The 13,084-nt window shown below is 36.1% G+C and overlaps 1 protein-coding gene across 1 annotated transcript in view; it reads left to right on the top strand.

The window, feature by feature from the left end:
* ZBBX (zinc finger B-box domain containing) overlaps window positions 1-13,084 on the top strand; it is a 113,314-nt gene that overhangs the window by 70,559 nt on the left and 29,671 nt on the right. Inside the window, exons 10-14 of the mRNA XM_029938746.1 lie at window positions 5,094-5,124; window positions 5,408-5,517; window positions 6,095-6,192; window positions 7,564-7,643; window positions 9,421-9,557. Of these exons, the coding sequence (XP_029794606.1) occupies window positions 5,094-5,124; window positions 5,408-5,517; window positions 6,095-6,192; window positions 7,564-7,643; window positions 9,421-9,557 (456 nt within the window). The remainder of the gene's footprint in view (window positions 1-5,093; window positions 5,125-5,407; window positions 5,518-6,094; window positions 6,193-7,563; window positions 7,644-9,420; window positions 9,558-13,084) is intronic.

Raw genomic sequence — 13,084 nt, forward strand, 5'->3', positions numbered from 1 at the left:
CATAGCTGGCCATCTTCTCACTGTGTCCTCACATGGCAGAAGGGGCAAGGCATCTCTCTCAGGTGTTTTCCAAGGGCAGTCATCCCACTGATGAGGGCTCTATCGTCATGACCTGATCACCTCCCAAAGGCCCACTTCCTAACACCATCACTCTGGAGTTAGGATTGCAACACATGAAACACTCAGAACAGAGCTTTCTGGCCTGGCCGCAGGACAAGGTTCATGAACTTCTCACATGTGAAATATGTTCATTCTGTCCAGAAAGCCCCAACATTTTCACTTATTCTAGCATCAACTCAAGTCTAAAATTCATAGTCTTATCTAAATATCATCTAACTCAGATATGGGTGAGGGTCAATGTATGAATCATTCTGAGGCAAATTGTTCTCTGTGAACTTATGAAATCAAACATGTGATGTGCTTCTAAAATACAATGGTGGGACAGGCATGGGATAGATATTTCCATTCCAAAAGAGAGAAATAGGAAAGAAGAAAGGAGTATCAGGTTCTAAGCAAGTCTGAAACCCAATAGAGCAAATTCTATTTAACCTTAAGTCTTAAGAATTAGCCTCTCCATCGATGCTCTGCACTCCAAGGCCCACTGAGATGGAGGTCCCACCTTCTAGACACACTAGAGCAGGGATCCTGCCTTTCAGACACTCCGAGGCAGTCCCCCTGCAGCTTTGGCTGGGCCCCCAAGGCTCTTGTTAGCTTTGTCCCCATGGCTTTGGGTGGCCCCATTCCTATGATGGTTCTGTATAGGGTCATATGCTTGTGACTCCCTTGAGAAGGAGTCATGTGGCTTGGCTAACTTGCGGTTACAGGAGCATCCTTGCCCACACAGTTTCACTGGGCATTGCTCCAATGAGTTCTCTCTGCTGTGTGGCCTGAAGTTTCTGTGTCTGTGATACTAGGGATAGCCCCAATGATTTTTAATTTGCCTTTGGAGGTCATTTTACCATGGTCTCTAAATAGTGGAAAATGTGGCTTCTATTTAGATGAGTGACTACTCTCCCTATCAGATGACATATTTGGGCATAGATTTCCTGTTCGCTCCTTAATAGACCCTCTCATTCTTTTCAATATGTACATTCTGAGAGTATTATAAATATTTAAGTTTTGTTTCCCTTATGATTAATAATTCTGTCTTTAAGTCATTTCACCCTTGCATTTTACTATGAGCAGTCAAGAGAAACCAAGCCTTTCCTTTAAATACTTTGCTTAGAAATTGCCTCTGTTACATAACTAATTTCATCCCTCTTAAGTTCTAGCTTACATAAAACCCTAGGACACAAACACAATTCAGCTAAGTTCTTGCCACTTTATTAATGAAAATTGCCTTTCCTCCAGTGTCCAATAACATGTTTCTTATTTCCATTTGAAACCTCAGCTGAATGGCGTTTACCATCCTTATTTCTACTGACACTCTGTTCAGGATTACTTAGATACTCTGTAAGAAGACGGAGGCTTTTCCTCAGTTCTCTTTTTGAGTCCTGACCGGAATTGCCTGTAAAGGTTCTCTCACAGCTATATAGATTTTTTTTTAGTATGAACTTTAAACCCCTTTCAGCCTCTACCTGTCATCATTCAGTCATTCCGAAGCCGATTCCACATTTTCAGCAGCGTCCCACTTCTGGTACTAGCTTCTTTCTTGGTCCATTTGGGATGTTGCAATGGAATGATATAAACTGGGGGTCTGGCAAACAGCAAACAGTTATTTCTTAGAGTTCTAGAGGTTGGAAGTCTAAGGTCAAGACACTGGCCGACTCAGAGTCTAGTGATGGACTGCTTCCTGGTTCACAAGAGACCATCTTTTTGCTGTGTCCTCACTGGCTCTTTCAGAACTCTTCTAGAAGGGTATCAGACCCACATGGGGTCTGTGGCTTCATCACCTCATCTCCTCCCACAGACCCCACCTCTTAATGCCATCACGTTATGTATTAGGACTTCAATATATTAATTTTGGGAGGGGGCACAAACATTTGTATCAGAGTGATTAATAAATGTTTTAGGGAAGATGCCTTGAAATTATACAAAATCCTCTTTTTCTTTAACCTTTCCTCTACTAATTTTGGTATTTATCTGTGGAGTTTGCCAGCAGCAGAATAAGTAGTAATTTTCTATTTCCTTCATTTCTTCTATATTTATTAATTATAACTCTTCAAGGAAGAATATCCCTTCTCCCCTTTCATTTATTTATTCAGTTGTTTATTTCTTTTGACCTATGGATATGCATTTTATTTTTTAATTAATATTCAACACTATTTTTATTTATTTTATGACTCACATAGTTCCTACCTTGACCCCTGAGAGCTGTTTCAGGTTGACTCCTCTCTTCTTTCAACGTGTCCTCATCCTTTTTTTGTTTGTTGATTTGTTTACTTGTAATACCCATCATTCTTCTGGCACCCAAGATGCATTTCTGTGCTCTAGCCCAGAAATAATTTCTCCAAGTCATCTTGATTTCTTTTATTTTTTTTTGATATGGGATTAAGAAACCAAAATATGGAGTATAGATGTGCTCATGGCTACACAGGTACCACAGAGCCTGTGTACTCTCAAAGAACATATAGGAAATCTATGTATGTATACTTACCACTATACCCACACAGCCAGATTTGTTTCCCTATCTGTCTACCTGGGTATCTACTGAGGTAAACCTGTACACTCCTACCACTGACTCCAAGCCAGTGTCACCTCTTTTCTTTGCTTATTTATGGTTTCTTTCCCCTGCAGTGAGAATCATGGCTCTCATTATCTATGTATATTTATTCATTTATCAGCCCATGTGTGTGTGTGTGTGTGTGTGTCCATACAGTAGTTCCAGAATTTCAAACTAATATTACTGTGAGAAACAAATTTACCAACTAGAGTACATTATTTGTATGTAGTGCTTTTTTTCCTTAGCCCATAGTATCTAGTCAAAAACTTTTTCTCCAAAGTTGCTGAGGCCATGGCGCTTATTTCTTTCCTACCTTCATTAGGGTAGCTCTGCCATTCCCTGGGCTGAATACTTTTTAAAATTTGAATAGCATAAACTTGTGTAGAGTTCTATGGATTTTTACAAATGCCTGGAGTCAAATATTTGTCATAGCACCAAACAGCACAGTTTCATCGCCCCCAAGTTCCCTTCTGATTCCCCTTAATGGTCAACACTTCTTCCCCAACATATGGCAACCATTTATCCATTCCATCCTTTTACATTTCCCTTTTTCTGAATGTCATGTAAGTGAGATCATACAATAATGTAGCCTTTTGTGTCCTTTATTTAGCGAAATGCATTTAAGAGCCATCCGTGCTCTTCAGTGAATCAAAATCCATTCCTCTTTGTTGTGGGCCGGAATTTCATCATCCTGATGTACAGTTTATCCATTAATCTGTTGGAGAGCACCCTGCTGATTTCTAGTTTTTGGCAATTATGACTAAATCTGCCTGAAACATTTGCAAATGGGTTTTTGTTTGAATATCAGTTTTTAATTCCCTCGGTAAATACCTGGGACCGGGCTGGCTAGATTGGCATGTGTATGTTTATCTTTATAAATATCCTGCCAGACTGTCCGCAAAGTGACTGCACAGTTTCCACCCCTTGCTGCAATGTACGAGTGCTGGTTGCTCTCCATCTTTGCCAGCACCTGGAATCTTCAGGGTTCTGTGTTTGTTTGGTGCTGGTCATTTCCAGAGGTGTACAGTTGTATCCCATTGTGGTTTGTGTGTCAGGGCCTATACTTCATTCATACACTGTTCTAGTCTGGTTATTCCTATGTAACCGCTGTTCAAGCTGTCTCTAGCCCTTGTGAAGTGTGACGCCCAGACCAGTCTTTTAGGTCTAAAGTTCAGTAGTGTATAGCTGCTAGTTAGTCTTTGCATTTTCAGAAAAATCTGGTGAGGAAACCTTACTCTAAAAGAGGTTTGGTTCTTTGATTTACATGGCATGCTCTTTCAATCGAGCACTCGTTCCAGGGTCCCAATATCCAGACTACCGACCCAGTTCATTGAGTAACTAGTTGTTTGTTCATGGGAAGAGCATTCGAACTCTGTTCATCCTGTTTTCTCATCTTCAAGCTATTGAGTTTAGAATAAATAATCAATAGTTCCAATACTCTATTGCCTAGATTCTATAAGCCTTTGGTTCATGGCTTTGCTCATAAAATTAGATAAATTTTTACTTCACAGAAAAGGAGTATCCTGAATAATAGTACATTTATGTGCATCTGTGATTGAACTTTTTGTGTATCTGTGTCAAACTGGAAACAGATTTCTGGTGGCCAGGTGCCAGTTTGTTTTGACTTTTACTCTTTATACTTTCCATTACTTAATTAAATTATAGATATAAGATGGTATGCTTATAAAATTTGTCAAGACACAAAGCTGAATAATATATAAATATTTTGGAGTGTTCTGATATATAAATTACATATATTGGGAAAATTCACATAGCCATAGATTGCCAGATTATCAAATTTTACTGCCTTTCCAAATTGTGAGAGAGGCCATATAGAGAGTAATGGTTAAGAACATTGACTTGGGGAAGCAGACTCCTTGGGTTCAAATCCTCTTCTGTATTTACTACCTGAATGACTTTACAAGTTGGTTTACTTCTTTGTGCCTCATTCATGCCTATTTAATATACCTATTAATAGCTAATACCCCAGATTAGTTAGAACAGAGCCTGGTACATTTTAAGCTTTGTATCAATGTCACCTGCTAATATCACTAAGAAGACCTCGACTTTCACATGGGGACTCCATGAACTTGCATGGTCTGGAAGGGCATAGCTGTTTGTATTCTTGGTTAAAAGGTGCCACCTTACCAGTAATTTGGGAATATCCTCTCGAACCAATGCATAATATTGACCTCTGAGAATTCCTCTATTCTGTTGCTTTTTATGTGAAATGGGCCGTATGAAACCTCATTAACTGGGTAATAGATGGCACAGCCATAACACACCGCATTTATATTGTGGAGGCATATTTTATCACCCTACTGGCTTGGTGAAAGTTTAGAAAAATGTCTTCAGGTTCCTTTAGAACCTGTCAACATAATACCTAGGCTGTGATGTACAATGCACATTCATAAATTTGTTTTCTAAATAGTGTGGTGTGTCATGGACTCCATGTGGCTTCTGTAAGAACACCGACTTTTGTCTTAACTTTGATTTTTATCCTAAACGAAAAACAGTAGGACATACAATTGAAAAGTCTTGTGCGATGTTAATTTGATTTACAAAATTATTTTAGTAGATTAAGATTCTGTAACACAATCCCACTTTTCTTCCATGAATTAGAGATATAGCTTTGGTTTCATCATTAATTTTGTATATTCACTCGTTTGTGAAATAAATCAAGATCTTGTCTGGGAAAGTTTCAGATAATGTATTTTAGTCTTTTAATTGCTTCTTGTTCTGTAGAACTCCACAGGATCAACTTCAAAACATGCTGCCAGAGACATTCATACCTCAGTGTAAAGCTGCTAGTGAAGCACAGTGTTCCAAGAATGAAAGTGATGAAGACAGTGATGGTTAGTTCAGTCTTGAGTAGATATTTTCTAATTTATTATTTCACATTTTAAACACTAAGCATTAGTCAGCATCTGCTTTTGTGTTTTGTTTTGTTATGTTTTATTTACTATATTATCCTCAACTGGACTATGCACCCTCTGTAGATCAAAATCAAGCACACTCTCCTTCCCATTCAATAGATTTACTTTGCCTTAAATTAAATAGTTGATTTTTTAAAGTTTATTTGTTTATTTTGAGAGAGTGTGTGAACAGGGGAGGGGCAGAGCCCAATGCAGGGCTTGATCCCTGACTGTGAGATCATGACCTGCGCTGAAATCAAGAGTCAGATGCTTAATTGATTGAGGCTTCCAGGCACCCCTAAATAGTTCTACTTAAAAATCGAATGTTAAGAAAATGTGTGTTTTACTCAAGCTGGGAAAATTGACATCATATATGTATTAGTGTGGGTGCCCAAGAGAACATTATTCTTTTATTGTTGACTATGTTATTTGAAGATAGGGAATTATCAGGTGAGGTATATTTGATTATATCTTGATTATATCTTTAATGATTTTATTTCCTAATCTTGTTTCCTAGTTGGGGAGACCAAACAACATCCACTGCTTTTTCTGCCAGTACAAGAATTAAACAGAGAGAGACCCGAACCATCTCTAAAAATAGTTGAACTGGATGATGTAAGTGCATAATGACTACCCTATTGTTTAGCCAACAAGAAATTCATAACATATACATTAAAGCTACATATTATTTTCAATAAGATTTTTTAAAATTATCTTTTAACATTTACTTATTTTTGAGAGACAGAGAGAGACAGATCATGTGCAGAGTAGGGGCAGAGAGAGACAGAGACACAGAATCCGAAGCAGGCTCCAGGCTCTGAGTTGTCAGCACAGAGCCCGTCATGGGGCTCGAACTCACGAACTATGAGATCATGACCTGAGCTGAAGTCAGATGCTCAACACACTGTGCCACCCAGGCGCCCCTCAATAATATTTTTTCAAATTAAACATGGTTGGGGAGAAAGTTTACAAGAGTTTGAATTCAAACGTGCTAGTAGGAATAAAATAGTATTATTTTTAATGTAGGCAGTAAATTTGTGAGCTGAATTGGTATTGTGCTATTTTTGGAAACGTAGTATGGGAGATGAGAAGACATTTTATTCTTTTAACTTATAGAAATATAGTTTAGTATTTGTTTTAGTCTTTTATGTTATCAGGCTTTTAAACAAAAATTAGTTTCCTTATATGGCATCTAGTTAATATAATTTGTATCCATGTTTTTTGAATGTTATCTACTATTATTTTCTATTTAAAGAAAAATATAGTACTAGCATTTAAGGGATTTAGGTAATAATTTGAATACAAACCTCTAGAAGACACAAAATAGGATCACCTGACTTGAGCCAGTCAGAGATGGAGCTTTAGGATGAAAGTTTAGGTTGGGACAAACTAAGCACGTTTTCTAATTTTCTAGTCATCTTGTAGCTGAATGTATTACTTGCCCGTGATATTTCTCTTCCTGTGATTGTCACAGAAAAAGACTAGAATGGAAGAGGTGCCTTTTAAATACTACTTTATTCTTTACATTAATAGCTTCTGCTCTGTGTGTGTGTGCTCCTAGCCACATTTTTATTTCCCCTCTAGATAAATTTAAGATACTGAACAGATAAGCACACATGCTTCCATATGTGTGTGTGCTTGGCATTAATTAGCTGATGCCCAGAGAAACCTTGTAACATGCTGGCCAGAGAACTAAAAACATCTCAGTCACCAGCCTACTTGGCACTCAGTAGTTACATAATAAAACAGCTGTTATTGTTGTTTCTAGGAGTAATAGTAGTGATGAAATGACTGACACAGCAAATGCCATCGACCAATATTTATTGAATTAGTCCTCCTGGAGTTGTTCTATGATGCACAGTCAGAAAGCACATAATGTTATTTGTAGGGAAGCAAAATCTCTAAATATTATGTACAAGTTAGATGGTTTAGTGTGTAATACATTTATTGAGCATAACTAATATTATACTACATGAATTTAATAAGACTTATGAAGAGGAATTTGAAGGACCAGGAGACATAGTGCCCTACAAAGTTGACTTAGCAGATGTAGACAGTCAACAAAGGTAAGATCATTCTAAATTGCTTTTGATGTTTATTTAAAAACCTACCCAAAAAATCAACTCTCTTTTTAAATAAGAAATTCATGATGTAAAAAACATGGGACCTCAATGTTAGAATATATTGTACTAAGGTCATGTTTAAATTTGTGCACAATAAATATTGCTAATATTTGCCCATATTCAATAATTTGAAAAGTGACTATAATGATATATTTATACTCTTACCTAATATCTAGAGTATTTAATAGATACCTCTAAATTTAGCATTATTATTTGAAATGGCTTACAGAGGATGATATATTTCATATGATCTTTCTTATTGCAGCTTGCTATGAACCCTAAATAAAAACATATTTTTTAATGACTGGTTTGAGAGACAAAAAGATGTCCCAGACAATAGATTACTGCATACGTAGAGTTTACTATGTGATGAATTAAATAAATTAAGTGTAATGATTCACTTTGTAACTAGTTTTAGAATTTTGTCATTTCCAAGTGAAAAATAACATCTAGCTATATCTGGTAGTAATGTTATTAAAAGTACTCTAAGTCTCCTTTGCTGTTGAAACATTAGCAAGTATTAAATTGAGTAAGCAGCAGAGTGAAGTTCCTACTAAGTAGCCCCAACACCAATTTTTTGTTTATATGTTCAGATCAACTTAGGCCCTAGCAGCATTTTGGAGTAGCAGTGGGCCTAAGTGATGCCCTTGGACCTGAAAAGTCCCATGTTTGAACATACAGACTCTATCTAGTAGCAAATGTGCTTTTGGCAGGAGACAACCTTCTGGTCAGTAGATAAGATATTTGTATGGACTACTGTATTCCTAAGGAAATGAATGACTTATCTGCTCTCTAATATGATTCCTTTATATATCTGATCCCAAGTCCTGCTTTGACATCCATGTTATAGAAGCCAGAGAAAGTTACTGGTCATGGGTTTGGCAATAGTTTTGCATTTTGGGTTTGGAGGTTTCCATAGAGTTTCTTCTTTTCCAAGAAGAATCATAAAGTATCATAGGTGACACAGGAGGAAAATCCAGGAGCTTTTATGGTGGTACTATGTAAAGCTTACATAAATCTTGGGTATTATTAAATATATTATTTAATTTACAGAAAAATGCTTAAAGTGTACATATGTTAGCATGTGCTAATCATCACTAAACACTGAAAATAAATATCACACATGGCTTTTTAATTCTGATAGTTATTGATGAGCAAATTAAAAGTTTATTTAAGTAATAAAACTTTGATTTCATCAGATTTCAATGAGCCTGAAAGGTAACTCTCCATTTTTAGAAGAAAGAATATAAGGAATCAAACTTATTTCAGATTTTTTTTTTAAAGAGAGAGTGAGAGAACAAATGAACACAAGCCGGGGGAGAGGGAAAATCTTAAGCAGGCTCCACATTCAGCATGGAGCCTGATATGAGGGCTTAATCCTCCGACCCTGAGATTATGACCTGAGCCAAAGTCAAGCATTAGGTGCTCAATTTACTGAGCCACACAGATGTCCTAGAATATTTTTTAAAGAAGATCTTAATTGACATGGTTCAGTTAAGTCTGATTTGGTCTAGTTTATCTTTAAAGATAAATACTATTTAGTTACTAGTGGCTTAGAATATGTCCACAGTAAGATAAAAAAATATTAAATTAATGTAAATAACCCTAATCCCTAAAGGTTTTATTGTATTTGTTTTAATAAGCAGGGACTTTTTACTTTCTTTATTTTTTAATCCTTTCTTTCAACTCTTTTGTTTTTGCTTGTTCCTGAACATGAAAGTTTCACATTTTATGATTATCAGAATACTATTCTGTATGAAAATGACACTCATCAACATCATGTTTTCACCAAGAGAAATGCAGACCTCTTACATCTTCATCTGAACAACAGTTCTTCTTACTGTAAAAACCCAAAAGGTAATTTTTTTCTTGTGGATTAATATTATTGACAATGTTAGTAATTTAATAAAACTAATAGGTATTGCAGTGTGTAAAAGCTTGACCTATTATGATATTCATTGAAAACCCACAAAATTTGATACTTAGAAAACCTTCATTGAAAATATATGATTTCCTAGCAAATAGCCTTTTCAGTCAATGGACAACAATGTTTTTATCCAGAAAAAAAAAAAAACCTGTGTTGATTGCTGCCTCTAAGAGTTATTATGGACTGAGCTAGCAACATTTAAAAGATTACATGGATATGCTTTTAGTGACAAAAATCTAATTGGCATCCTGTTGCCCTACTTTGCATTAAATCTTCTCCCTGAATATTCAGATTTGATGTAAAGTTTTACATAAGTGATAAAACCAAACCAAACAAATCATCCTGTTTATATATCGACATTATTACTAGTAGTTGCCTTAGAATTTATAGATTAGAATGCTGTGTGCAAATGTCTGGTTTCAATTTCCAGATGGTGAGAGCACCATTTAAAGATAGTCACAGTAAATTATTTTGGCTTGGGAGTCAGATTTTATTTCTATTTCTGTCTTAAATCATTGTGTGACCTTGAACATGTCACTTACTTTCTTAAATCTCATTTTCCTAAGCTAAAACATAGGAATTAGGAATTAGATTACTTCTAATCTATTTTCAAATAATATTTTTAATCTTTTTAGGATTTTCAGAAAAACTGACAAATATATCTTATATCTTCAAAGGACTTGAGAGATACTTGAGAGTATTATTTAAAATAACTAACTATAAAACTGATGATTACCTTCTGATTGGGTAGTAGATGGTAGCAAACTGTGATTTGTGGTAATCCTGCTGGACTTGACATCTTCAACCAATAAACCTATCAATTATGACCAACTATGAACTATATCCACGTGGTAAGTTAGGACTTTACAGGGCTCCAAACCTAGTTTAGAAGGTATTTTTTGACCTACCTGGACCATGGTGTTCCAGTTACGTTTGGGGAAATGCTGATTATATACCCATTCACTGTTACTTTTAGGGGTGCCTGGGTGTCTCAGTTGGTTAAGTGTCCAACTTCAGTTCAAGTCATGAACTTGTGGTCTGTGGGTTTGAGCCCACATCAGGCTCTTTGCTGACAGCTCAGAGCCTGGAGTCTGCTTTGGATTCTGTGTCTCCGTCTCTCTCTCTGCCCCTGCCCACTCCTGCTCTATCTCTGTCCTCTCTCTCAAAAATAAACATTAAAAAAGGTGTTACTTTAAAGATGCTTGATTTATCTATAGACTTTATTGTTTTAGGGCAATTTTAGGTTCTCAGCAAAATTGAGCAGGAAATCCGTATCGTTCCCATATATACACTCTGCCCTCTCAAACTCATAGCTTCTCCCACAATCAACTCCCACCCAGAGTAGTACATTTGTTACAATCAATAAACATGCATTGACACACTTTATCACCAAAAGTCCATAGTTCACAAGGGCTCAGTTTTGGTGCTGTACATTCTGTGGGTTTGGACAAATTTATAATAACATGTATTCATCATTATAGTATCACAAAGAAATAGTTTTAGTACCTTTAAAATACTCTGTGCCCTGCCTTTTTATATTACCTCCCTCCCTCCTAATTCCTGCCAACAACTGATATTTTTACCATCTTTATAATTCAGCCTTTTCCAGAACGTTATGTAACTGGAATGATACAGCATGTATCATTTTCAGATTGGTTTTTTTCACTTAGTAATGTGCCCTTAAAGGTGACTCACTGTCTTTTCATGGCTTGACAGACCCTTTTTGTTTTAATGTTTATTTTTGAGAGAGAAAAAGACAGAGATAGAGTTGGGGGAGAGGCAGAGAAAGAAGGAGACACAGAATCCAAAGTAGGCTCCAAGCTCGAGCTAGCTGTCAGCATAGAACCAGATGCAGGGCTTCAACCTAAGAATGTGAGAGCATGACCTGAGCTGAAGTCAGAGGCCTAACTGACTGAGCCACCCAGGTGCTTCGAACCTTGTGTGTGTGTGTGCGCACGCGTGCGCACATGTGTGCACGCATGTGCGTGTGCAAGGGTGCACTCAGTAATATTTTATTGTCTGGAAATATCACAATTTATTTATACGTTCACTTATTGAAGAACAACTTGGTTAATTCTAAGTTTTGGCAATTGTGAATAAAGCTACTATAAATATAAACATCTATGTGTGAGTTTTTATTTGAACATAAGTTTCAATTCATTTGGGTAGATACCAAGGGCTGCAATTGTTGGATTATATGGTAAGAACATGTTTAGTTTTGTAAGGAATCACCAAACTGTCTTCCAAAGTGGCTGTACCATTTGCATTCCCACCAGCATGAATGAAACTTCCTATTCGCACATCCTTGCCAGCATTTGGTATTGTCACTGTTTTGGATTTTTGTCATTTCAGCAATAGTAGAGTAGATTTCATTGTTGTTTTACCAAATTGCAATTCCCTAATGGCATATGATGTTGAACATCTTTTCATATGCTTCTTTGCCATCTCTTGATCTCCTTTGATGAAGTGTCAAGTTTGTTGGCCCGTTTTCTTATTGTTCAGATTTTAGATTTTTTTAATATTTTGGATAACAGTACTTTATCAAATATGTTTTGCAAATATTTTTCCTAAGTCTGTGGCCTGTCTTCTCATTCTCTTGATAGTGTCTTTTACAGAACAGATTTTTAATTTTAGTAAAATTGAGCTTATCAATTATTTCTTTCATGGATCCTGCCCTTGGTGTGTGTCTTAAAAAGTCACCATATCCACGATCATCTATATTTTTATGTTTTAAGAATTTTATAGTTTTACATTTCAAATTTAGATCTATCATTCTTTTGAGCTAATTTTTGTAAAGGGTGTAAGGTCTATTCCAGATTAACTTGAGGGATGCAAATGTCCAGTTTTAGCACCATTTGTTGAAAACACTTTAAGTTCTCCATTGTTTTGCCTTTGATATTTGGCAAAGATCAGCTGACATATTTATGTGAGGCTATCTATGGGTTCTCTGTTCTGTCCCACTGATACATTTTCTATACTTTTACTAGTACCATATTGTCTTGGTTACTATAATTGCGCAGTAATTCTTGAAATTGTGTAGTGTTAGTCCTTTGACATTGTCTTTCTCCTTCAATTCTTTTCCTTCTTCTCCTTCAAAAGCCAGTATATTGGCTTTTCTGGGTCTTTTGCCTCTTCATATAAACTTTAGAATCCATTTATCAATACCGACTTGATAGGATTTTATTTGTGATTGCATTGAATCTATAAATCAAGTTGGAAAGAACTGTCATTTTTGCAATATTGAGTCTTCCTAGCTGTGAACACTGAGTATCTCTCTATTTAGTTAGTTCTTTGATTCCTTTCATTAGAGATTTCTAGTTTCCAATCATATAAATCTTACATATTTTGTTAGGTTCATTCTTTTAAGTATTTCATTTTTGTGTGCTAATGTTATTGTGTTATTAATTTCAAACTCCACTCATTCATTTTGTTATATAAGAAAGTGATTGACTTTTGT

Source organism: Suricata suricatta, chromosome 5 (genome assembly GCF_006229205.1).
Source record: "Suricata suricatta isolate VVHF042 chromosome 5, meerkat_22Aug2017_6uvM2_HiC, whole genome shotgun sequence".
NCBI lineage: Eukaryota > Metazoa > Chordata > Mammalia > Carnivora > Herpestidae > Suricata > Suricata suricatta.